This window comes from Amblyomma mixtum, chromosome 1 (genome assembly GCF_055824585.1).
Source record: "Amblyomma mixtum isolate Tamu chromosome 1, ASM5582458v1, whole genome shotgun sequence".
Classification (NCBI taxonomy): Eukaryota; Metazoa; Arthropoda; class Arachnida; order Ixodida; family Ixodidae; genus Amblyomma; species Amblyomma mixtum.
Window position 1 is genome coordinate 10,201,659 of NC_143012.1, and position 27,521 is coordinate 10,229,179.

A 27,521-nucleotide genomic window follows, 5' to 3' on the forward strand; every position below is an offset into this window, starting at 1 on the left:
ATTACGGTCGTCTTCCTCCGTTAAAGTGTAATATCGGCTCTGCACCAATATCCTGAATTCCTCTACCTTCCCGCTTACCGCTAACTCATTAATGAACTTCCGCTTCACTACTTTCTTCCCTCTTCAGGTCTGCTCATCTTCTGGCTACTCATGTTCGAAATTCGTCAGTAACCAAAACTTCCTAAACACTGCACGTCTAGCCCCATTCCCATTGTCAGTCATCAATCCCATAGTGTTTGTTCTTAAATTAAATCACCAATACTGCCATGCTTTTTCTTCTTTTGAGAAACGTTTTTCAGCAGCTGTCAGTCGTCGCATGTGCCCTGGCCAATCCCACGCAGTGGGTACGCGCCATTATCTGCTTGATAAACACATTCGGAAGACAGGAGCGAGCCATTCTGCATGGCTGGAAAGCAAACCCAGTGGGTTGTGTGCGCGTATCTTCGCGAACAGCGCGACATATCTGGCAGCCTTCCAGCTTTTTCCAATGGTCATGAGCAAGAAATGAAAAGTCCAACCGTGGAAAAGAATGAGCAAAAGCCGCGCGTTGGCCGCGATGAACAAGACTACCGATGGTAAAGATAAGCGCAACAAAGCTGCTCCGTAATCTTACGATTGCCAACAGCGTTGGCAGCGCATCGCGTCTACGATGACATGACTGATTGCAGTTTTGCTCCTTGAAGCTGCCGAGCTGAAGACGAATAAAAAAATTAAATAAAGCGAATAATGCTGTCTGGTGCGACGATTAAATGCAAACTTGTATGACGTAGTATATCGTTATGCATGCCACCGCCTAACTCCTAGAAATTTCAATCCAACGGCTCAATTATGACAACGTTGCGAAGGCTCTCTGCTTCCTCATACTAATTACTAGCTGATAAATGCGGTACGTGCTCACTGACGCGAACTTAGAATTATCGGCGTAACAAGACGACTCCTCATCAACATATGCGTGCAAATGCGAGCGATATGGAAGAGGGAGCTACTGAACCTTTCCAGGTCCGAATCCATAGCGCGCCTGAGGCTGACCTGAAAATTGAAGCCTTCTTCCAGGTAACGGACGCGAGTGGCTTTAGAAAAAAAGCAATTTCCCTTTTCCCCTTCATCTGAGTGCAGGACAGCAAACCGTTTTTTTTTCATCCGATTAAAGCCTGCTTCACAGGTAGGCGAAAACACTCGCTGCCGGCAGAACGACGATGTTCCAACAAGTCGGAAATTTTTCACCGCGCCGCTGCCACATTGCGTATGCTGCGTTATTGCCCAGTATACCTACCATGACGTTCTGAGTTAATCATAAGGGAAAAAATTGCTTTTAAGACCGAAAGCTCTACTGCACCCGTTCTTCAAGGTCACGTCAGTATGCAAAACAACCTTGGGAGGCAGCGGAGCGCAAAATCAAAGTAATAAATAATGAAACAATAATAAAATCAAATAAAATGAAAACGAAACAAAAATAAAATTAAAAATAACGAAATGTAAAGGAAGAATAAAAATGAAACGAAACAAAATATAGGAAATTTGAAATAATAAACATAAAGTAAATAAAAAGCAGCATTCGCTCTGCATTCAGGTTCGGCACAATAGTGACGAACAAGCGTCAATTTTTTTGTTTGTGGTCTATGGGGGCTTAACGTCCCAAAGCGACTCAGGCTATGAGGGACGCCGAAGTGAACGGCTCCGGAAATTTCGACCACCTACAGTACACGGGCCACTAGCATTTGGCCTCCATCAGAATGCGACCGGAGAGGCTGGGTTCGAACCCGCGTATTTCGGGTACGCAGCCGAGCGCCGCCGTAGAGCCACCATGGCGGCTAGAAAACTGCTTCTTAACACAAAACCTGCCGAACTCGCTGAGCGGCAGCGCTTACTTCCCTCCTTGATTTCTAGAACAGGGGATCCGAACGCACCGGGACGTTTTTTTTTTTTTTTTTCACTTCTACATCTGCCACAGGCACGCGACCACCCTCAGCGACACATGACTGCATCTGCCACTGCCTTCACCTGTGCTACCGCGATTGGCGCAAAAAATGTCTCAGGGTAAACACAGGTCGTTGTGGCATCTTTGCACGAGTTTCAATGCATTTTCGACGGTAATAAAAGCTCTAAGGCTCCAGTACTCGCGTATTCCGCAATGCTAGTTGCAGAACTGACCCGCCGCAATCGCACTCACCCTTTTTGCCGCTGGCGCTGAAACTTTGGGAAGGCTTCGTCCACGCAAGCCGAGTTCACCCATTGGAAAGGTGACGCCGAGAGCACCGCACTTCGAAGACAAGCCGGCAGTGGCACTTTGGAAGTTGCTTCTTCCCCGGTCCCGGTAAAAGAGAACATCCACCGTGGTTGACGAAGGCCGTGCGAACAGTCCACATGAACACCACTTTGTCAGGCGCCGGTAATAGCCGGTGGCTTGGAATTTGTCACCCCATAACCTGACAGGAAAATAAGAAACTGGGCTTCAGAAGACGTCACATTACGACGAGGGAGGCACAAAGACCTCATTAGACTAATCAATCAATTAAATTTCAATCAACATCAAGATTAATTAACGAAATGTAATTCCAACGCCACTGTAATGGCGAAGCCGTGCTGCAGCCGCCTCGTTGCAGTCCGGTAGGCTTAGGCCAAGTCTCGCAAATTCTCGTCCGCCAGCCCGCGAGAATCGGGAAGCCATATCTTCAATCTTAAAGTTCGCACGTGCTCGAACTAAGGCCATATCAACTTTTTGTTTCTTTTTTTTTTTCGATGGTGGACCGCAGTGTTTTATCTCGCTCTTAGGCTCTTCTCCGTTCGCGCTCGGCTACTTTGCTTTTTATTTTTCAGGCTGACGCGTGCCAATGCCGCGTCACCTGCTCGTCGCGATAGGAGAGACAGCGACAGGTTACGCTTGCCTACCGTCGAAACGTCTCGGTCACATGAGCGGGTATTCCGTCGCGCTACCATGCCATCACAAGAGCAGAAACAATGGCAGAAAGGTTGCGAATATTCGTTTCGGGCGAAGGATTACCTTTCGCAGGCATCTAGAAGTCGAACAACTCTTTCCTAGCTAGACGATCGCTTTCTTTAAGCGCTGCAACGAAAGTTATAGCACGAAGAGGTTGACTATGCTCATGTATTTTTTTTCGACCCTTCACGCAAAAGTGAATTGCGGCACAGCATTTGCATATGCTCAGCTTAAGAGAGAGAGAGAGAAAGGAAATTATTCCGGCGCTGCACTAAGCGTCAAGTATACCATACATATACATTTTGTTTTCGAGGTCTTGACGGGCTGCGCCCTTTACACGAAAGCGGCATTTTTCGCCTCTCCGCGGCGGCTCAGTGGTTACGGCGATCGGCTGCTGACCCGAAAGACGCGGGTTCGATCCCGGTCGTGGCGGACGAGTTACGATGGAGTCGAAATTCTAGTGGCCCATGTACTGTGCGATGTCATTGCACGTTAAAGAACCCCAGGTGGTCGAAATTTCCGGAGCCCGTCACTACGGCGTCCCTCATAGCCTGAGTCGCTTTGGGACGTTAAACACCAATAAACCAAACCAAACTCACTTTCGTCTCCACTGGAACCCAGATTATGAGTACCCCGTTTTAGTGACCGCTTGCGAAGAGAGCCCATTGAAATTTTGGATGATACCAAGTACGGTAGTTGCAATAAATTAACCGAGCTGGGAGATAACTTTATTGCAAGAAGTCGCGTCACATAAAGTTATTGTGAATTAGAATCAAAGCGGAGTCGTATGCGTTAGCGATCGGATTTGGCATTCGACCGTAATCGCCGTTCGGCTGACTGTTCGAAACGGTGCACCGCGCGCGAGACCCACGTCCATCGGTGCGAGGTGACTCTCAGCTGGGTTTTTTTTTTTTTTTTTGCCGCCCTCTGACGCAGGCATTGAGGAAATATTGCACACTCTTGATATTATGAGGTTAGGTGACTGCGGTCTTGATAGCTCCCCACAAAATGTACTGAACGAAGAAAATTATGAACGCGTGAAATGTACTTTCTCTTTGCCTACCTTTTTTTCATTTTTTCTGAGGCCAGGTTGGGGAAGCGGCATTTATATCAGAGTAATCCGTACTAGAGTGTATACGGTATTCTGTGCAAGGGTCTCCAAGCTACCAATTTCGTGCTGATCCTGGTTCTACAGCGATCTCTGACACATTTTCTTTGCACTTTGGAGCTGGGTCACAGATTCTACGATCGCCACGTTCCTCGAAAAGCGAAGGCTAACGCTGTCTGAATGCTCGTCAAAACGCACCCGAGGCGGGCTAAAAGTGTGCATGTTTGGAACACAGAACAGTCAGCGTCACATTTCAGCGTCAGTTCACCAATAGCCCATGCAACGAATGTACAGGAAAGAGGAATAAGACGGCAAGGAGGTTAGCTCGGAGAGAGAGAGAAAACGTTTAATTAAACCACCCATGTCCTGGCCAGTGCTCTTCACGAGATGTTCCGGTTGGCTACCCTGCATGGGGGAAAGGGAACGTGGGATGTAAAAGGAATCAGAGGTATGGGGTGAGAAAGAAAGGCATCAGATGAGGACGTGTTTGCTGTCAAGCAAGACGCGCTCAGGAATCTAAAGCGCTAGTTTTTAATATACGCTTTCAGGGCTACCCATTACTGCGACCACAGTGCAACGATTTTGCACTCGATCAGAGGGTGAGTGTCGCGGTGGTCCAAATAGTGCACAACGAAGCAGTTTGAGCGCGAAATGTTTTTAGGCCCCATTCTCGGTAGATTAAGGCCAACATGATTCCAAAACCAGGCCGAAACTTCAGGCAAACATGCGGAATAACCTGAAGCCGGACTTGAGGGTGAACTTATCCAAATTATTCTGAAGCGTCCAGACTCGCCCTCTCTCCGCGATTGTCCTCCGTAAAAATAGCACCAAGGCACCACAGTAATGCACCTCGACTCGGAAGAAACGAATGCAAGAAACGAGGGACAGAAGCAGAGGCCGCGTGCGCTCTCTCTTCTAAAATGTAATTTAAATTAAGCCACCCTGACAGATATAAATAGTTATGTAGTGTAGGACGTCTTCGAAGGCGCTGCGTCGCGAACGGTTAGCAGTGCAGTCTCGGTTCAGGCGAGAGGCAGCGATCAGTCCAGCACACACGCGATGATGATTATGATGATGATGATGTTCTCAGGCCTAATGGCACATGCACACGGCGGGGGATTGGTTGGTTGGTTCGTTGGCCTCTAATACACTCTACACTCTAGAAGAAGGCACTGCCTGCTACCTGTGTGACGTGGTCAGCTTTGAGCACTGACAAATTTCACTGTCTTGAATGTGCATGCCATTGGGGTAGGAACCGGGTTTAGGCATTTTTCAAATTCCCTTCACGGTGCAAGAATCGGGTGAACCGGAAAACGAAGGGCTATACGTTACGTATACGTTAGGAGAACAGAGGAAGGCTGTACGAGTGAACAAAATGCCAGAGACGTATATGAGAGTGAAGTTTTCGGAAACAAAGTAGTACATTCGTGGGGAAGAAATGTGTGTGTGTGTTTGGGGGGGGGGGGCGGGGGGGGGGGGGTGCTAACATGCGTTACGGCACATCGCAGACGCAAAGCAAAAAGTCGGGCCACATGGTGCTTAGATTGTGGTCGAAATGCATGACATGGTATGGTCAACCTGGCAAGGCGCTATGTCTTCACACAGATGCTGAAGTATTTCGGTGAATCGGCTCAGATATTTGACAGAAATGTTTTTGATTGAAATCATGAATCACAATGAGATTCCATTCACTTTCTTAGCCCATTGATCATTACTTTTAATGAACGCGTCTCAACATTGAAGACGACGAAGAACGCTCGCGCATTCGGAGGTGCTCCTGCTGAACGCTGCAATCGAGTTTGATGCGTTCCCAGCCTGCAAAGATCCAGGTCGAAATCCCCGACGCCTTGTAGCAAATAAGAGGTGCCAAGATGATGTTTCTTGAGCCCGAGCGCAGCTACGCAAGCAGCTCCAGCGTATCCTCGTCAGAACCCTGGAGGGACTCCATGCAAAGAGAATGCGAGCCCCAAGTCTCGGTGAGTATGTGCACACAGGCTAATGTGCAGCGATTTTGCCTTTAAGCGAAATTATGCTTACTAGTTTATGCGCCGGTGATTCTACTTAACCGCGACGTCATGAGAACTGGTCGGAGCTATTCACTGCAGGGCCTCTATTGGCATCCACCGCGGCGTCCTTGAGTTGTATTCGACTATAGAGACTCCTGCGCTGATTCCCACAATGGTGCCTTTAGCAGCTCTTTTTCCGTACCTAGTTGGTCTATGCTTTGAACTGGAACCGTAAATCTACAGGCTAAAAAAAAAAAATAGGCGTGGCTTAGCTTGGTTAAGCCTCGATATCAGAAGCGAAAAGCAAATCCCAATTGAGAAGTTGTTTCGCCGTCATTGCTTATCTGGCTACTCTCCGTTGACGCGGCCAAGAGACGCTGTTCAGCTTCTTTTTGACGTCGTATTGCGAGGCGTTCCGCCCGGTTTTCTGGCGTTTCGGCCATACGTTTAGCTTTGCGCTTTTCATTTCTTCGCTGCTTTTCGGCTAACTCCCAAACTAGCACTTCTGGATCCGTAGATTTTCTACAGCCACGTCTGGGTGCTTCTCCTTCAATGGCGAGTGCGAACTCCTATTGTTGTTGTTGTGACTGAGAAAAGGATGAAAAGGAAATAGCACGGGCCTGCCTACTGGCTCGAGTCAAGCCACCACCGCTGCCACTTGCAGATAGAGGAGAGTTAAAAGATCAGAGGAAAGAGAAAAGGGAAAGAAAAGACGCGCGTCGCAGCAACAACTGCGTCCGCCGGAGCGGACGCTGCTGAAAAAAACAGATACGCGGCCGAAGCCGCGCTCGCCGAAGCAAGGACACTGACAAGCGTATTTATCACCCAGTAGCGCGCGGCTGCATCGAAAGGTTAAACGGTGGCGAGAAAAAGTAGCGCGCGCAGGGGTAGCGGCGGCGCACATGCGCAGTAGCGCGCGGCTGCGGCGAAAGGTCAGGCGACGGAGTCGACGGCGACGGCTGAGGCCACCTGCGCCGCGTGTGACGTCACTCGGCTTCGCGCATGCGCAGAACTGGTAAATCTGTGCCAGCTGGCTGACGCGAAGCTCGGCTCAGACCCTCGTATTGAAGCTTTTCGCTTCAAAAAGGCAAGGAACAAGTGCTAATGTATAAACTAACGCGTCTGCGATAGAAGTGAAGGGCGCATGTATTCCAACCGATATCTCCGATGTGGAAGCAATAGGCTCGTCCTATAGGACTTTCTTTTCTTTAGCAGTTGCTGCACGTGTGCGTATCACAAACAGTACGCTTCGCTGCTTAGCGCATAAATTTTCAGTGAAAGCCGCTTTACCGCTCGCCTTGCTGTGCTACTTAGAATTGTTGCTTACACAGCACAGATGAGCTGAAACATAAATGGGCTATGGTGTGCTGCGCACATAGAGTAAGACAGGCCGTATCTTGCAACTTCTTTCCTTTCAACAGTGCTTTCGCTCACGGCGAGGGCTTCTCTACGGTGACTTTCACGCTGTTGAGCGCGGGGCTGGCAAGAGCTCAACAGCGAGAATTCTCGCGCTTTTTCACCAAAGTTCTGGCGTCGCGCCAACTCTGGATCCCACCATTTTCTTCCCCCTTTTCTTATCTTAGGCCGTGCGATGGCTCCTGCGTCAGGCCGCGGGCAAGTTTTGGCGTCGCGCCATGTCTGGCTCCCACCATCTGTTTCTCCTTAGTTATCTTAGTTATCTGTTTCTGCCTAATACTATCTCAGGCCGCTTGATGGATTTAACGTCGCTCTATAGCTGTGTCAATGGGTTACATGACCTTGGCTCGAAGGATGAAGGGGGGGGGGGGGGGGCTATTCGAAATACGGCTATCACCGTAAAAGTGCTGTTTTTTTCAACGACGACCAAGCGAAAATCGGTGCTTAGGTATGCCGTATCCTCCAGAGAAAACGGAAGGTACAGAGCGTCCCGCGTAATCGGCTGCTGTAAACATATCACTGAAGACATTCAGGTCTAAATGGCTGCCATGACAATTAGGATTACACTTAGTGTACATACCTCACCTTAACGAAATGTGAATTGATGCTACGCAAAGAAATGTGGGAGTGGCTGTAACTCTACGCCAGTGCGGAGAAGCCTAGCTGCGTTTATATACTACACGACGTCATGGGCGAACTCTCCTGCGTGTGGCATGGCCGGTACGAGTCTGATGCAGAAGAACGGAAGTCTGGGCTAGTTGGTACTGATTCATATTTTTTGCTACAGCGTTGTCATAGTTGTGTAGCGCTGTTTCAAAAATTATGAACGAGTCTGATGTTAAAGCGGTTATTTAACCCATTACTTACGAAACCAAGAGTTAAACCCGGCATGCCGAGCGGTCATATTTTGGAGCTTATAGCAGATTTGTGTTGGCGCCACGAGGAAGTCGTACAGTTAGATATAGGTGGCGCTCCGATAGTTTTCCTTTCTTTTAGAGCGCAGCTTTTCGGCGCCCGTTCCTGCGTTTCGCGGCGTCGCCGTTGTCTCTCGTAACCAGCTCCGCAGCCGGGGCAGCGCGCGCTCCTGGCGCCATCTCTCGCACGCCCAAGCCGAAACGCATAGCCGCCGCCGTTCGCCACTGCGTGTAGCCCCCTCCCCCCCTCCCTTTCATGACTTCCTTCATGACAGTCAAGAAGTGTTAGTGGAGCGTTTCTTGAAGAAGGAATATGTGTGAAAATAAGTTGTCATTGTGCATACAAGTCTTGCTCAAATTCTTAGCCTCAATCTATCGAAAAGCTGAAACAGCTGATGAGCTGAGCTCAAATTTCGCATTAGGAAGTAACGTAATCGTCGGAAATTTTTTCTTGTAATTGGTTCAATTGACTGCAGTAAATGACGCGAAAATTAGTTAATTATATGGGGTTTTATGGCGCATAAGCAACTATGGCTATCATGCGCCAAACACAAAAATTAGCTAACCTCGCAGTTCCGGGCCACATCAGGGTGGTGGATTTTGGATACATTAACACGATGGGAAGTTTTCCAACTTGCACTATTAAAAATTAGGAGTCACTTTGGCGACTAAAGTGGTGCAAGGCGAAAGCCTTAGTACAGCATTCTGTCACGAATGTGGTTGTGAATGATGAATCAAGTGCTGCCAGCGAATGACGCGTCCATTGGCTGTCTGCGTGTGTTACTGATGTGTGGTTAACATGTTTAAGAGTGGAACGCGACAGCGTCTTGCAACGCTGCCAGGGAGTCCACAGAACGCCATCGCCAATTCGGCTGTACGCCTTGCTGGACGGTAAATTTATTTTTTGAGGAAAGGAAATGTATCTCTCTCGCATATCTGGGTGGACACCTGCACCTCGCCGTAAGGGAAAGGGGGAAGATGGGAGTGAACGAAGACGCCGTATTAGCTAGACGCGCCTTTGTTCATTCCAAACCATTCAGCTGGCATTACGGAGTGGCTAGCGTGCTCGTATCGCACTCCGGAGACCCTGGTTCGATTCCCCAACTCGACCAATTTCGTTCTCGGTTTTATTGATTTATGCGGTCTAACTAGAAAGGTTAATTAGGCTATTTCATATTTATATTATTGTATTTCTATCCATCGTGTTCTGTCATTAACCTGTCAATTGTTGGAACTGTCTAGGATGTTCGACACAACGTATATGAAACGAGCAACGTCTTACTGAGTGGGGAAGTGCGTGGTGGTGGAGGGAACGCGGCTTCGTACTTATGTTTTTTTTTTTCAGCAGCGTCTACTTCCGCGGACGCTGTTGTCGCTGCGGCGCGCGTCTTTCTTTTCTTTTCTTCTGACCTCTTCATTCTCCTCTATATTAATTAGGCTAATTGATTAATTAAGCAATTAACTAAACTCAGTCCAACTTAGTTGCAGCATCACTATACGATCCCTTTGATTGGTTGCATGGTTACTAGCCAAAGTACAATTGGCCCCATTTGAAATTCGCGCACTGTGACGTCACGAGCATTTCGACCAATTGAAAAGCGTGACATTTTCTGTCGACAACTCCTGCTTACAACGATGAGGCATTAAAGGCTTCCGCCTTAATACATCTGGTTTAAAACATCGAGTTCTTGCATTCCGTTGACCACAGATCCGATCCACCGCTTTCATCTGTCGTTTCTTTACGCTACTTTGCCTGGCCGGGAATCGTAGAGATATTACCAAGACAGTGGGAACTACTCCATCCACCTTTCGGCTTTAGTAAAAGATTGACACAGCGGTTCTTTCTGGACATGTTGATGTTTTCCCCGTAGTGAAGGGCTCCGGAAATTTCGACAACCTGTGGTTAAAGAACCCCAGGTGGTCGAAATTACCGGTGCCCTTCACTACGGCATCCCTCATAGCCTGAGTCGCTTTGGGACGTTAAAACCCATAAACTAAACCAAACTAGAAAATTATGCGTTCGTGGCCGAGAAAACTGGATTTAGGAGCCTTCCCTACGCTTGATTCAAAACCGTGACGCCAAGCCCGAAATGGACTCCGTGATCACCATTTGGAAGTGAATGATGCTGTAGCATAGCCCCACGGATCCGCACGGTAATAACTGTCTTGTCACCCCGCATATTAAGGCGAAAGCCTTTAATGTCTCATCGTTGTAAGCAGCAGTTGTCGACAGAGAATGTCACGCTTTTCAGTTGGTCGAAACGGTCGTGACGTCACAGTGCGCCAATTTCAAACGGGGCCAATTGTACTTTGGCTAGTAACCATGCAACCAATTGAAGGGACCATATAGTGATGCTCCAAGTAAGTGGGACTGAGCTTAGTTAATTGCTTAATTACCCAATTAGCCTAATTAACTTATCTAGACAGGCCATATAAATAAATAAAACCTAGTAAGAAATTGGTCGAGCTCGGGAATCGAACCCCGGTCTTCGGAGTGCGAGACGAGCATGCTATCCACTCCGCCATGCCAGCTCGATGGTTTGGAATGAACAAAGGCACGTCTAGTGAATACGGTGTCTTCGCTCACTGCCATCCTCCTCCCTTCCCTTCCGGCGAGGTTTAGGTGTCCACCGAGATATGAGAGAGAAATACATTTCCTTTCTTCAAAAACCAATTTACCGACGAGCGAGGCGTAGAACCGAATGGGCGATGGCGTTCTATGGACTCCCTGGCAGCGTTGCAAGACGCTCTCGCGTTCCACTCTTAGAGGCGAAGCTTAACATCTTAACCACGTATCAGTGACCACACTTTAGGTCAAAAAAGTGCACCCCCCCCCCCCCCCCCTGAATTTTGACGGGTGTCCACCGAGATATGTGAGACAGTTACTGCGTAATTTTCTTTCCTCAAATACAATTTTCATTTTCTTCATTACGGGCCATCTTCGTCTTTCTTCTTTCACTCCCACTTCCTCCGTTCCTCTACGGTGCGGTTCAGGTGTCCACCGAGATGACAGAGATTTACTGCGCCATTTCCTTTCCTCAAAAACCGTTGCGTTGAAACGGCAAGGCATCGCGCCGAACGGGTGGTGGCGTTCCGTGGACTCCCTGGCAGCGCTACAACACGCTGTCGCGTTCCACTCCTAAAGGCGAAGCTTAAGTTTAAGCTTAATTAGCAGTTAGTTAGTATTCAAGTATTAATCAGTAATTAACCATTAATTAGTGATTTGTCATCACTTAGTAATTAGTACTCAATTACATGTGACGCCACCAGTGCCCCAGAAGCACTGAAAGTGGTGCGGAAAACGCTTTCGCCTCTACGCACTTTAGACAGTCAAAGTGCCCCCTTAATTTTTCCCTACGAAAACGACTGGTGGTGGCGACACCTGTAGTGCTTTTTTTCTTACCTTTTACACCCTATAGCAGTTCCGTTTTGAATTAAAGTAGCGTCTGTCATTTTAACGCGGAAATCTGTCAATACAAGCCTACTCCAATTTGTCCTCAGCGTCCCCTATAAGCTGCCTTAACAGCTGGCCGTCAGAGCGCGTGCACAGTGCGACAGCATATAGAAAATGGTTGCGGTGGTACGACGCTCTAAAACCAAAAAATTCAGGGGAACTTTCTTTACCTAAAGTGCGGTGAGGCGAAAGCGCAGTGTTGCGGCTTGTGTTACTGATGTGTCACTTCGCCTCCGAGTGGAACGCGACAGCGTCTTGCAACGCTGCCAGGGAGTCCACAGAACGCCATCGTCCATTTGGCTCTACGCCTATTTCAACGGTAAATTGGTTTTTGAGGAAAGCAAATGTATCCTGCTCGCATATCTGGGTGGACACCTGAACCTCGACGTAAGGGAAGGGAGGAAGATCGGAGCGAACGAAGCCGCCGTATCAGCTAGACGCGCCTTTGTTCTTTCGAACCAGTGCTTGTTTCGCACTCCGGAAACCCTGGTTCGGTTCCTTAACTCGCCCGATTTCCTACTCGGTTTTATTTATTTATGTGGCCTTAGTAGAAAGGTTTATTAGGCTAATTGGTCTTTACCATTGTTCTAATGCCATCCATCATGTCCTGGCACTTATCTGTCAAGTGGTGGAACTCTCTAGAATGTTCGGCACAATGTCTATGAAACGTCTAGAAGCGTATAAATATTAATGATTGTTAAGCATGACTCGTACATTTCGTGATACTAGTTAAGGTATGGTTAGTGATAGTTAACGTGACCTTAACTAGTACACTTATTAATTAGTGTTAGTTAAGGTGCCGGTGCAGTGCACAGTCCCACATGCTACTTCTTAACTACTACTTGATTCATTTAGTCTAATTACAATGATATAATCATGAAATCCCTTTATATCATGTTCCGATGTCTTTCGATTGCACCCGATTAAGTATCGACTGGCTATTGATTGGCATATACCCATATAAGGCATGCATCCGAAACGCGGACACATTTGCTAACACGTCTTGGTCACGACAGTATGAGGCATTAAAGGCTTTCGCCTTAATAAAGGAGGTGTATGCACATCGTCGTCACAAAAGCTTGAAAAACAAAGAAGTTCTACTGTTCCAGCAGTCTTGGTGAAGTTATTTTCGATTTTTCTAAAAACTGTCTGGGCTTCTGTGAAAGGAAAAACTCGATTTACCTGTAGTCTGAAAGGTATGTAACGCGCAAAATATATGATTGCCGTGTGCTTTCCTTCACTTTAATGGCTTTTAGAATTTCCGGCTTCAACGAAACGAGGAAAAACGAGGCCCGGTTTGTTCGAACTGAGCTTCAGTCCCGCAAACATCAACGGCATTAATAGAGCCCCTATAACTCGCGATAATTGCAAGTGTTGGTCCTCTCGGAGTTCAAACTGCTGAGAGTCGACAGCGAACACAAACTAAGTTATTGAAAAACTTTGAGATCACAGCGGCGACTCGCATTGGAGAAATGCCAAAGCATTGATATCCCTTCCACACTCGTCGTCCCTCTTTGCTTCTGATGCTCTGGCCCTATTAAAGACACGTTGTTTGACTGAACTCATTCTTTGTTCATTACGATGTTGTGTCGACGTCCATGCCTATTCTGACGTCCAAGGCTATTCTGACGTCCATGTGCTATGTCGACGTCCAAGGCTATTCTGATGTCCATGTGCTATATCGACTTCCATGCCTATTCTGACGTCCATGTGCTATATCGACGTCCAAGGCTATTCTGACGTCCATGTGCTATGTCGACGCCAATGCCTATTCTGACGTTCATGTGCTATATCGACGTCCAAGGCTGTTCTAACGTCTAAGTGCTAGATCGACGTCCACGGCTATCGCGATGTCTAAGTGTGTTTTTGGCGTTGAAGTAATTAATGCAAATCAACCAAATTTCGAATTTAGCGAGATTTCTTCACCAACTACCTATGCAGTCACACTTCTTTCATATACATGGTCTGTTCTGAAAGTAGTAGGACTCATTTTTTTAAACAAAATTTATTCAAGAGAATAGTACAAACGATCATAATTTTTCAAGGTAGCAGCACCCTTCCGCACCTACACGCTGCTGCCAATGAGTTTTACAGTTTTCGTACGCCTCCAGGAACGCCTGGACCGGAATGCTGTTTAGCTCCCTCGTCACGGCCTGTTGAACCACTTCTACCGATCCGTGATGTTTACCCTCGAGCGTCGATTTTATTCTGGGTAATAGAAAAACGTATGGCGGGGCCAAGTCGAGGCTGTAGGGGGGCTGAGGCAGCGTTGTCGCCCTGTGCTGGGCAAAAAATCGGGGTGCTCATTCACATGATGAAGATCCTACCGGTTGGCCTTTTCCTCCTCTGACAACACTCCCGGCACGAACTTCGAGCACGCTTTCCTCATGGATAAGTTTTCTGTCACGATCTCAAAAACTTGGGTTTGAGGAATGCTCAAGTCATCAGCAATCATTCTGATACTCATTCTACGATCACTGTTAAGTAAATTTTTCACTCGCTACACATTTTCGTCGGCCTTGCTGGTCGAAGGGCGTCTGGAGCGGTCGTCTTCCTCCACTCTTTCCTTACCTTCTCGGAAAAGCTTGTGCCACTCAAAAAACATCTGATCTACCAATGGAAGCGTCACTGTAGGCCTCCTTAATCATGTACGTAAGTCTCTTTGCCCGTTTTACCAAGGTTTACTCAAAATTTGATCGCGTATCGCTGATCCAGTAAACGCTCGACGATTCTACGTGACGAGACGTTTCGACAGGGGTTCACAGTACAAGCGACCTCCTCTCTTCAACGGCCGAGAGCCTACTGCCGATTTTCCCCAGCATTCCCAATATCCCCCTTCGACGATGCTGCACGCGCAGACCACCTCTCGTCCGCCCGTTCGCCCAGGAAAAAACCAGTCCTACTTTCAGAACAGACCCTGTATATATTTACAGAACGACATGAACATGCGAACAAAATTTGCGGACGGCTGTGGCTAGAGTTCCGTCCAGACGGAACTACAATTCGCGTTAGAGTTCCGTCCAGACGGAACTGCATGTAGCGATGGGGTTCCGTCCAGACGGAACTGTATCTGACACCATACAGTTCCGTCCAGCTTTATCTGCCGCAAGAGTTATGTCAAGACGGAATTAAAGCTGGCGTTAGGGATTGGGAAACCAGTTTGCTTGCAGACTTTTGCATGTCCATTTAAAAAAGTGGCAATTCTGTTCCGCCAAATGTGTGACAGGATATTCTGCTGCATCATTTTATTTTCCAAGCAGTCAGTGAGAAATGGCAATAGAACGAGCTTTGGCTTGGGTTTGTTGGTGCGTTTGCATAATGCTTGCTGACCGTTTGTGTACGTCCTAGTCTTTTTCGCGCAACGTCATCTTGCAGCACAAACAGCGACAGGGCTTCACATCACTTCGCGAAGAGTTTCTGCACTTTGCTTCTAACAGTGTCACTTTCCCGATCGTGCATGCATGCACGGAAGTTATACCTTCGAGGATGTAACTAAACGCAGTACGCGGACAGATATTTTGGTGCCGTATACATGCGTACAGAGAACACTGGATACAGCTTTGTCAAATGGTTATTCCAGAGGCAAAGAAATGCTTTATGTGGGTAGAAATCACCCATTTTGTATAGTATGGACAGTACGGACATTAGACAGTTTTAGTTTTACGTACGTAGAACATTCACTCACGTAAACGTGAGCAGTCTACGTAGCATACGCTCGTGTCGCTTCGTACAGTTTTAGCTACATGTACGGGACGCAAACTGTGTAGATCTGCCGTAGAACCTAAAAAATGCGCTAGCATGTTGTGCCGCGCCATCTAGTACAGATAAAGAAAACTAATTTTGTTTAGTAACCACCGCGCGCTCGATTCAGGTGGCCGTGGTTTAGTCGAGCTGCTTGGAGCGGAGCCGGGCAAGCCACAGTGCGGGCGATAAATACTTTCCCCCTTTCTTCTGACAAACGTTGAGCGATTTCATTCCACCGAACTGTATATTGCATGTTATCTTCAAAGGGATTGCATTCCTTCACGTCCCGGAGCTCATCTAAATCATCGTTTTTCGAGAAGCGAAGGCGCGCTGGTGTCCCACTCATGTTGGCGACGTGTGCGTATGGAGCCAAAACGTGCACCGTTTTGCTTTTCCCGCTGATTGTGCCGCGGGTCTCGCGATATCCCGCGTGGTTTTGAGCTTCGCGTGGTCTCGTGAGACCATCGGCAAACTCGTTGCTATGACGACCACGAACGCTTCTCCGTCAGGCTTAGGAGCTGCTGAAACGCATTTCTATCTGGAAAAGAAAAGCTAGTTCTCACCTAAAACTTCATGCGAGAGCAAGAATTGACCAACTGAAGGCAAATACAGCAGTTTACAGCACGATACCACGTCGAGGGATTAGCGACGAAGCTGTTATCGTCGTGAAGCGGACGGGCAGGGCGCCGCCATCTTGCCAATGCCACGTATGCAAGCAACGTGAAGACCGCAACGCGAAGATCCGAATCTCACGTCGTCCGTGCGACTCACGCAGACACTTCACGTTCTGCGCATGCACACTGGTGACCCGTAAGCGCTCTACGTACGTGAAACTAAAACTGTCTATTGTATGGACGGAACTCTAGGTGCAGTAAATATTCCGTCTGGACGGAACTGCAGAAGCAGCAAATGTTCCGTCTGGACGGAACGCTAGACACTCCGTTTGCGGACACAATGTGATGACGCGTACACAGCCATATAATGTTTTCGCACTAAAAATAAGTCATGTTCGCGGCGACAAGCAGGGTTCCGTTCACCCCATCGTCGTCGGCATCGTTCTGCTGATCCTGCTGGCTGCATTGAGGATGTGCACCCCCGAGTACTATGACGTCAGCGGCCGGGGACTGCGTGGCGTTCAACCGGACAAGCGAGCAGACGTATTGGACGACTACTTCCCGTTCGGCCTGTCTCTGGACGATACTGACCTGGTGGAAGACGCGAGTCGGCAGCTCAACGCGTCGGTCCGCTGGCGCCAGACACACTCGCGCCTGCACACCTGCTCGATCTACGTGGACCTCCGTGTAAGCCCGACGCTGGTCCGTTTCCTGGTGCTGGCACCCACGTCGCAGCTAGCGCCTACGTACCAGGTCAATGGGTCCGGCTACGCGTACTACACCTGTCTCTTCCTCAGGAGGTAAGGACTGTGTGTCACCGCTACTTATACAAAGACTCCACTGACCAGTGAAGGCTGGTTGGGGGATACAGTGGCTTACGGCGCTGATGGACATGTAAAGCCAGATGACAAGGTGGCAGGAAAATTGGTTAAGCGAATTCTACAATAAAAAAAAAAACAATCTGCGCAAGCAGACATGCGGTGTTCCTGACAAACTGCCAAAGTATAACTGGGTTGCCTTTGGTACCCAGTATTTCTTGCACGTGACGATCAAAGGTGCGTTGTGGAAGCCGGAGAGCATATTGACGCTACACCGTTAAGGAGCTCGTGTCGCATGAGATGCGTGAGCGACAAATCAACGAAAAAATTCGCTGTGGCTTAGCTTGGTTAAGCCCGGTAATTGCGAAAGCAATATCCGTACCTACGCCATGGTACAGCTGGTAGTGTAGCTGGTGGTGGTGCTTGTGGTTAGACTTGCGGTTATACAATCCAAACCAATCCATTCCAATCCAATGCAATCTAATCCAATCCAATGTAATATACTCTAATCTAATGAAATCTAATCTAATCCAATCCAATTCAGTCCAGTCTAATCCAGTCCAATCGAATCTAATGTAATCCAATGTAATCCAATCTAATCCAACTAATGCAATCAAGGTCAAATGAAGGTCAATGGTGGTCACCGCCGCGGCACGATGGTGGTCACCCTGGAAAGTGCAAGTAGTATTGCTTTCGCAATAAAATCTCGAGAGAAGCAACCTAAGAGGCAGGTGGGCCCCCTAAGTCATGTAACCTTGTGGCGTCATCACAACCTGTCCACTAGATTGTGAACAAACTCGGGACAGGCGGCATTTCAATTAGTGATTAACCGCGAGACGTTGCTCGGGAAGAGCGACCTTGGTGGCACATGACCCCACCACTGGCAGCACCTGCCATCTAAGGGCAACGGCACATCGCTATCCGCTGTACCACTACCCCAGGGGTAGTATGACGACCCCCAAGGATCTATGAATTTCATTTCATTTCATTTATTTACCTTAAAGGCCCCTTTCGGGGTATTACATAAGGGGTGGGTTAATCAAAAATTTGGTACATTTTTTCACGATGACATATGAAGTTCAATGTTGGCGTTGAAGAGTGACGGGCAGGTGATAGCAGTAGAGGCTGGCCAACTTTGCATATACGATCCTTAACCCATTAAAGCTATCGCGTCACAACCTGAAGGTGGAACTTAAGTGTCCCCACCAATTTTGTTTTTACATTTTTCCTAGAAGAAGCAAGCAAGCAAATTAAGTAAATAATAACTTCCAGAGCTAATGGTGCGACCCGTTCGCGCAGGGGTGCGAAGCCTAGACGCGGCATGTATTTAGCCGAGTCGCATCGCCGCCACCCAGACCAGGCCCACTCGGTGTACTACCGCAACTCCAGCGCCATGACCGAGGTCTGCGCGAGCAGTGAGGGCCCGAGGAACTGCACGCTGTCCTGGAGCAGTGAAGTGGTCGCCACCGGCGGCATGCCCTGCGTGGCTGGGGGACTGAGCTCCGACCACCACGAGCCTGTCTTGGTCAACTGCGTGGTTCCAGAAGAAGCAAGCAAGTAGCCGGAATTCCTCTCATACCCTCAACCGCAGACTGCCAAGCTATGAACGGCAGTTATCCTTCAATAGGTAACGCTGCATGAAAGCGATATACCACAGTGACACTAATTATGAGGGCCGTAAAAGCTTGAAATGAGATTAAGGAACGCGCGAACAGCTGTGGAAAGACGGTTTGTAGAGCTTTAACGTCCCAATGGGACTCAGGCTATGATGGACGCCGGAGTGGAGGGCTACGGAAATTTCGACTACCTGGTACTCTTTAACGTGCACTGACATCGCACAGTACACGGGCCTCTAGATCTTCGCCTCCATCAAAATTCGACCGCCGCGGCCGGGATCGAACCCGCGTCTTTCGGAAGCGCAAGGGAGTACCATAACCGCTCTCTCCATAACGTCCCAAGCTACTAGGCCACTCGTCGCTTCCCACCCTCTCTCTTCCCTCTTGCACTTTCTCTGCTCTCCCCTTAAAGCTGAGAGCGGGATTGCCCTCGCACCACGTCCCTCTCTAAGACGCGATCCGCAACGGTTGGCAGCTGACATCGATTCAATTCAAATAATTCATTATTTAACTAAAAGATTCCAGGGTAGAATGCTACTATATGGCTAAACAAAAGCTCTAACTGCTTTGGCTCTAAAAACAGCAGGCTCTTTCTTGTGTCCTTTTCCAGAATTCTTGCTACAGGTTTCCACCAAGAGAAGTATTTGTCGCCCCTTTCCTTCCTTCGCAACTTTCTCCATGTTATCACGTGGTTCAAGTGGTCCAAACGGGCGAAGGAATGGGGCCGTGTACTAAAGGAGGATGAGGTCGGTTCGCGGCGAAGAGAAGTTCGATTTTATTTTGACAGCGAAAGCTGTTATTGCATTGGATTAGCCACACAACCCTGCATTATGCCGTGGAATCTACAGCGTCTGCCATAAGACCTTAAATTAATTAATGGACTGGCCTAATACAATTTAGTTTAATCTAAGTTATTTCAGTTCAATTAAACTGTTACCCGCCAGCCCAACCATGGCCTCTACGTAGGTGTCAAAGTGGTGAGAGGGAAATCCTCCTCTACAGTTTTAGGGTAGAGGAGGGACAAGTACGTGCGTGAGGGTAGACAGACGGAAGGTTGATGGAACGCTACGTGTGGCCTTGTGGTTTTGGAGGTTATGGTTAGAGCGGAGGATATGCACAACTGGAACGTGGCTGCTATGGGAAACCCCCAGGGGGTTGGGCTACCGCGGAAGGATTCCTGGAAGTTAGACGAGGGCGGAGGAATGCGAAAACATTGCTACAGCAGCTTTCGCTGATTAATGCTCTAAGCCGGTGAACCTAGCTCAACTTTGTTTGTTTGTTTGTTTGTTTGTGTTTGTTTATTTGTTTGTTTGTTTGTTTGTTTGTTTGTTTGTTTGTTTGTTTGTTTGTTTGTTTGTTTGTTTGTTTGTTTGTTTGTTTGTTTGTTTGTTTGTTTGTTTGTTTGTTTGTTTGTTTGTTTGTTTGTTTGTTTGTTATTAAAGCGCATTTTTGGGGCCACCCGCGCCTCCGCAGGCGCGCGCATCGTGTCGCTGGTGTACCGCCGAGAAGAGACAGCGTACTGGTTCGTTCCGGGCCACCTGCACTGGGTTGTCAAGAAGAGACGCGGGTCGCTGGGCGTCTGCCTGCCACCGTGGCCCGAGGATAGCGACGCCCTACGCGACCTCGTCGAGTTCGTGGCCTACTACACGGAGCTCGGGGCTCGCCACTTCCACGTCTACGTCAACGTGACCGACCCGCTGACGGTGGAATTTCTGCGAGCTCTCAAAAATCGGAGCGCGGTTCGTACCCTCTAAATGGAGTGTGAGCAAAACGGGGATAACTGCGCCACTTAGTCGGCACGACGAAGGGCTGCAGGGTAAAATGACTGATTGCGGCGGCTGCTCATTTACGTTTAGTCCGTTTGTGAAGTGGTGGTCCCCTTCAGGCGCTAAAGTGTTGCGGAAGTGCGGGTGGTCCCCAAATGACTAATCCTTGTAGCACGTTTAATCTTTTTCACTTATAAATACAAGTATAAACATTGAAAAGCGTGCACCACATGTATACTAGTCAACTACTGGCATTTCTGCTGTTAAATGACACATATTTTTTTTGTGTGTGGAATTCGTCTGCATTCGACAGATATTAAACTTATTCTTTTGCTGCAATATAGTTTGGACTTCAGCAGCCGGATGGTGACTCTGAAGTCACAAATAGCTTTGAGGCCATGCGAAGCATCCCTGAATTGTGATATCTAATACGCGTTTTTTCACTCGCAGCGACTCCAACCCTTAAGAAAGGCTGGCTTGCTGGTTTGGATGAATTACAGCGTCGAGGTAGCGATTATACCTAGTTTATGCCTCATATAACCTGAACTTCATTTGTGACGTCATAGCCACCATTCGTCTGCTGCAGACAAAGTAAGACTTGACGGGAGGAAAAAACAATTTTAAATAATTTACCGGGAGAAGACCATTCCGCTAGTGTCCTGCGCATCATTTCAAAGAAAGAACCCACAGCAAAAACGTGATCTTCCCACTTCTTCAAATATCGTCGCACGAAAGCAAAATGGTTGCAAGTTTACTTCTCCCCTTGTCTCCGAACAGGCGAGCATCACGTATCGCTCGTGGCCAGGCATCGCACCGGACAACAGCCTCGCCTTCGCTGAAGCCGCGCTCGTCATGGACTGCGTCTACAGCTACTCGAACACGCCCATCGACTACGTCATCACGGCAGGCTTACGAGAGTTTGTCGTCCTACGAAACGTAAGCGTGTGGCCTCTGTGAGTGCTGCGCACCGAAGATAAAATGTTTGTCCATTTTCGTCGGGGTAGACATGGCTTTGTTACAGAACCTGGCGATTGAAGTCCCTGTAACTAGAACTGCCGCATCACGTTTAAAATAGTGCACACACTGGTCAGTGTGGAGGAGGGGGAAGAATAAGAGGAAAGGCAGGGAGGTTAGCCGAAAGAATAATCGGTTTACTACCCTACACGGGGGAAGGGGGTGAGGGGACAAAAAAATGAAAGAGAGAGAGTATTTGTCCAGTGATGTAAGTTGTCCCATAGTTCGTGTCTCGGCTCTGTTGGGTGTGTTATCTTCCCAGTTCTACAAACGTTCATGCTTAAAGTCGTCCATGGCACCTGACGAATTAAAGGGAGCCCACGATACAAATATTAGAGCGTGGTTTCTTTGCCATCGCCGCTCCGTCAGTAACTACTTCGTGCTACGTGGATTGCGCTTCGGCTTCATTCATTCATTCATTCATTCATTCATTCATTCATTCATTCATTCATTCATTCATTCATTCATTCATTCATTCATTCATTCATTCATTCATTCATTCATTCATGTCGTTGGCTCAATATATCTGTACCAACACCACCACCTGAAGCAAAGTGGTGTCAGATGTTTCGCACACCGTCTATTGAAAAGGTTGACCTCAGTGGACTCACTAATCTGCCCCTGCAGGCGTCGAGCTTCCGGGAACTGCTCTCCAAAGCAGCGATTGCGAACCTGACTTCGCTGACGCTGCTCAGTCAGCCCTACCGCGCGGTCGGCGCCTTGAACCGGAGTGACTTGATCCTGGCGCAGCAGGACAAGCTGCAAGTGCGGGCTCTCGTGGACCCTCCGGGAAGGACGTCGCGAGTTCTGCTAAAGGCCACGTACACAGTAGAGGCCGACGCCGCCTACGCCTACCAGGCTATCCAGGTGGCGTGCCCGTTTGCACTGTTTTCCTCGTGAATGAACTCAAAGCTTAGAAGAGGGAACGCTGAAAGTGGGAGGGGACAAGACCAGAGTAAGCTTTCAAGTCTCGTCGCAGCAAAGTGGAGAGGGAAGCCAAAGCCTATAACGCGGCTATGGGAAGTCAGAGGGCGCATCGCAACGCCGCCATCTGATGATGATAAGTTGGTTGCGGTGTATTTTCATAAGAAGACGAAGCGTAAAAAAACCAGCCCACAATTAAGATAAACAATACATGCGCATCTGACATGTCTTGTTTAGTTTTGGTTTTATTAGCGTTTAACGTCCCAAACCAACTCAGGCTATGAGGGACGCCGTAGTGAAGGGCATCGGAAATTTCGACCACCTGGGGTTCTTTAACGTACACAGTATACGGGCCTCTAGAATTTGCCTCCATCGAAATACGGCCGCCGTGGCCGGGATCGAATCCACGTCTTTCGGGTCAGCAGCCGAACGCCGCAACCACTGAGCCACCGCGGCGGGGCTGACATGTCTTGTATACCTTCCTTGTGTGCTTCTTCTTTTTATGTAACCATGTAACTAGTGCCTTCTCTCCCCTCCCCCTGCAATTTTATTACTAGGTAACCGGGTGTGTACGTCGCATCTGTGTCGCACTGAGGCTGCATGTGTCAGCTTAGTTTCAACGAGTAATTGTTGCGCTTAAAGTGAGTTCAATGCCGACAAGTGAGTGCGGTCATTCTTCAACATTTGTCGCAGGCCAAACAGGTGACCTTGGACAGTGACGAGGTAACCGTGCTGCGGTACGCGAAGTCACCCGACGACCACAACACCACGGATGGCGCCTACACAGACTTTGCAGAATACGTGACAGAAGGCTCGAGCCTGGCGAAGTGGCGGTCACGGCTTTCCACGCCGCCTCCGCATCGATTGCACCTTTTCTGGCTCCAGCGTAAAGGGAAGCTGGCCCCCAAACCCTCGCCACCATCCACATGAAGCAGAGATGCGTCCGCTTTCGCAAGGCATTTCATCGGACTTCCCATTAAAAGCATTAGGTCTTCATCATTTCTAACGACACTGAGTAAGGAGGCAAGTACGTACTGCGTCCTGTCGAAAATAAATATTAACCCAATCTTACCTGATCACTTTCGGCCCCATATCGCCTGCATTGAAGACACGTCAGCCTTCAAGACACTCATCACCAAACATATATTTTTTATTCTTTCTTTCTCTCTCCTTTTTTTGAATTTGCTTATATGACCGTCGGACACTTGTATCCCCCCCCCCCCCCCTTATGTAATGTCCCCACGGGACCCTTAAGGGTTAATAAATTATGATGATGATATAATCAAACAAGAGCCTGCATCATGATTTTTGCTTTTTGTCTGTATTTTTTCGCTCAGTATACGTTTTGCGTTTTATTTTTTTACACAAAGCCTCTCTTTCTCCCTGCGGGCCCTGAGGGTATTGCAATAACTAAATAAATACGCACATAAATCGCCATGGATCAAGTAATGAAATTAGCATTGCAGCAAAGGGAAGCGTAAGGACAAGCTCCTTTTGTTTGGTTTAGGTTTGGTTTATGGGAGTTTTTCGACTACCTGGGGTTCTTTAATGTAGTCTGACATCGCACAGCACACGGGCTTCTAGCATTTCGCCTCCATCGAAATTAGAGTGCCGCGGCCGGGATCGAACCCGCCTCTTTCGGTTGAGCAGCCGAGCTCCTTAACCACTGAGCTAGCGCGGCAGCTAAGCTTCTTTTGTTGTGTGATGTTAATTAGTGTGGGAAATTGGTCGCCTAATCATTCTAAGTATTTCAAAGGTAGCTATGTGCGAATATTCGAAATATTTCGAATGCTAATCGAATATTGTGCACTTAATATTTGTATGCAATTTGAAATCTGTCTATTCTGTGTTCAGAGAATTCAAAGGGACACGAATCGTCGAAACAAATCGAAAATTAGGGAGCGGATTCGCAAGCAGTCATCTTCTTCCTCGCTGCAAACGCCGGCTCAGTACGTTTGACCGACAACTCAGAAACATGGCGGCTGCTTACATAGCCCTGTAGACATGGAAGTTTTAGCTCATATTTTTTGCACGACACAGCATTTCTACATGAAGGCGCGCGGTATTTTCTTTCCTTTATCCTGGTAGTAAGTTCGGATTTCTAATTATTGCGAACATGGTTCTCCAATATATATTTTCTTCGCACCATCAGAGCATTTAGCGCTCATAAAGATATTCATATATTCTCGCGAGCAATGAAGTCTCAACCGGTCATCTCTCTGATCCAAATCATGCATTTGACATTGACTTACTGATCTCTCTTCAACTGAGTGCAGTGTTCCGACATGTTGGAATAATATCGGCTTTCTGAATGTATCTGCATTTGCTTTATTAGTAGTTATTTGATTTGGTTTGGCAGTCGTAGTTGACTATTCATATTCCATCCATACCCAAAAATAACTGACATTCGCAGATCTCCAGTGTAATCACTGCATAATTAATTTCCTGCTCTAATGAACCCCACCATACAAAAAAAAAATGAATGTGCACGGCCGAACCGTCAAACTGGCACTAAAGGGAAATTATAAGTCACGCTAAGTTGATAGGTTGGCATCATGTGATAGAAAACGTATCATTTTCACCGAAGGCAAAGCTACGATGAGCCAGAAAAATGCGTAAATGCGAAGTACAGGTGGAGTCATCCCTCGCGGATTCCTGCAACTGTGCCTAGTGACAAATTCTTAAACCGGTCATGACCGGTTCATCACTTCCTCGTACAACACTACTTTAATGATTGAGGAGTACTGTCAAAATATAGGAAAAACAGCACGGCGAGCGAGAGTCTCACAGTTAAACCAGAGAGAAGGAGAGAGAGAAAACTCTATTTCAACTTAGTATTAAGCGTCGAGAATGTCCTTAGCCAGGGTCATCAAAGCCATCTAGTCCGTCAGCGTCCGAAGCTAGACAAGTCCGCCACGTTGGGCGAGCAGGGCATGGGAGATTAGGGGACTCAATGGTGGCGAGGCGGGAGAAAAGGGAATGTTCTAAATTAGCATAGGGTTCGGGACAACTGGGGAATTCTGGGGAGTGCCAGATAACGTAGAAAAAAAGACCGGGCAGGAGTAAGGAGTGTCACCATCATCAGCAGCAGCCTGACTACGCCCACTGCAGGGCAAAGGCCTCTAAATTACACTTCATGTAAGTTATCACAAAAGACAAGTCCTCTTGTCGAAACGTTGGCTCAAGCAACCTGAGGTTTTCCCCTCCCTTGTTCATTTTGTGATCGCCAAGGACCATCTACCGCACCCTCTCTCTACCGTGGACTCCGTGTAAGTGTAATGGAGGGATATGGGAGAGGCCTTTGTTCTGCAGTGGGTGCAGTCAGGTTGATGAAGTTGATGATGATGCAGTATCCCACGTGGGTGAATAAGACCAGCGAATCCCAGGCACCCGGTGTTGCAGTTCGCGGGCGTGGCGATGCACCACCTCATTGTCTGGGACTCCAGTGTGACCTCTAATTCATCTGTGTTGGGAGGTAGCTTCGTGAGAGCTTCATGCGGATCATCTCGTACTTGTGCAGGAATCCGACCCGTATGAATGGCGTGTACAGCCTGCATTGAATCGGTGTACATGGTTTATCCTAAATGGGTTTGGGTGCTAGAAACAGGTCCTGAATACTGGCGATTATCGGGAGGGTCTCTAGGGTCGCTGCTGGAAGGGGATCAGTGAAAGGACCAAGGGTGTGTCACTACCTAGCCGTCACTCGAAACTGAATAAGCAGCTCTTGCGACGAGAGATCGCAATGCATCAGAGTAGACGAGCGTCGAATCAATAAGATGAATATGATTGGTAACGCGAGCAGAACGTCTGCCCTGGTTAGTATCGGCTTCATCGTATTTTAAAAGGGGGCGATTCGGAGGTTATCTGGTAGTTGAGAAGGAGCTGTAATATGAGGGTTGTTATACGTTTGATAGCAGCTTGTTGAAGTATCCAATCCCCCAGAGTTGTGCCAGAAAGACGCGCCATTTGCCGATCTCGATCTTGTTCTATGATGTCTCCTAGGGACAAGAAAGAGACTTTAATGAATACAGGAGAAGTCTGCCTGATGCTCTGTCTGGCTGTTCTTGTCTCCCGGGACCATGAACAGCCTCGCAGAGCAAAGGCGCTCAGTGAACATGTGTATGGAAACGTTAAGGGCGGTCTTGTAACCCGCATGAAGCACAACCGCCTCGCGTGCAAGAGGACCGGCATTCGAATCCCGGTGCCGCACGCACGAAAGAATAAACTCGTCTATACTTAGAATTGGGGACGTGGACGTGGTGTCAGGCAGAAATTCAATGAGGTAGCCGTACATCTTTGGCCCGTAGCCGCCAGAGGCCAGCATGTTTAGGAGGAAATCGTGGGCAAGGTTATCAAACGCTTCACGCACACCAAGTGCAACTGTGCCTTAGATCTGGGAAGACGGAAGGGGTCAGATTCACGTGTGAGGAGGAAGGAAAGGTCCTGAGTAAACACACCCTTTTCGAAGCCAATTTGTTGAGGGGCAAAGAAATCCGTAGATTCGAGACGCACCTAAGGCCTATTGAGAGCCATACGTTCCATGGTCTTTCCCAAGTATGCGGTTAGAGTAATTAAACCAGAGCGAACCATAAAGCGGGCTGCGACTAGACAAACTCGAACGATAAGTCTTTCGTCTTGCGTTCTGTGCACCAAGACAGCTTGCATAAAAGGAATGATTGTACGCAGCACCGATAGAACTGCAAGCACTCATTGTCGTTCACGCCCAGAAGTCGTGCCTCTGAATGACCGGAGAGCTCCTTTCGAACACATGTCATGAATTTCAGTAGAACGGCGAGTTGAGCGAGTTAGTCCATACGTAAAGAAAACAGCGCAGCAACAGGCACAAGAGAGAAGACGGGACAGGGGCTTTTTTGCGTGCGTTCCTTTTCAATGAACCTTCAGTTGCTAGTCAGCGCCTCTCCCGTCTTCTCTCTTGTCCCTGTTGCTGCGCTGTTTTCTTCAAACATGTCATAAAATTAACGTAACCTTCCTCGGGTCTGGTGACCAGTGAATGTGGAAGGATATCGGAATATTATTCGTGATTTTCTGAGGAACGCAGACGCCTTTTCGCGTAAAAAGAAAAAGGTGCACGAATTAGCGTGGTTAGGCAAAATGCGAATTAGGTGGGCGAGCGCTTCGGTTTTCACTTCGCTTTCTGTTCGACGCTCCGTTTTCGAGGTCAAGCAGGC

The 27,521-nt window shown here is 48.1% G+C and overlaps 1 protein-coding gene across 1 annotated transcript; it reads left to right on the top strand.

Moving 5' to 3' along the window:
- Positions 1 to 5,881: 5,881 nt before the first annotated feature.
- On the top strand, positions 5,882 to 23,403 carry LOC149365420 (uncharacterized). The gene is made up of 7 exons (XM_089584153.1): positions 5,882 to 6,022; positions 16,606 to 16,994; positions 18,312 to 18,565; positions 20,102 to 20,367; positions 21,172 to 21,330; positions 22,036 to 22,275; positions 23,026 to 23,403. Exons 1-7 carry the CDS (start codon positions 5,918 to 5,920, stop codon positions 23,260 to 23,262), a joined length of 1,650 nt encoding a protein of 549 aa, XP_089440279.1. The 5' UTR covers positions 5,882 to 5,917; the 3' UTR covers positions 23,263 to 23,403.
- Positions 23,404 to 27,521: the final 4,118 nt, after the last annotated feature.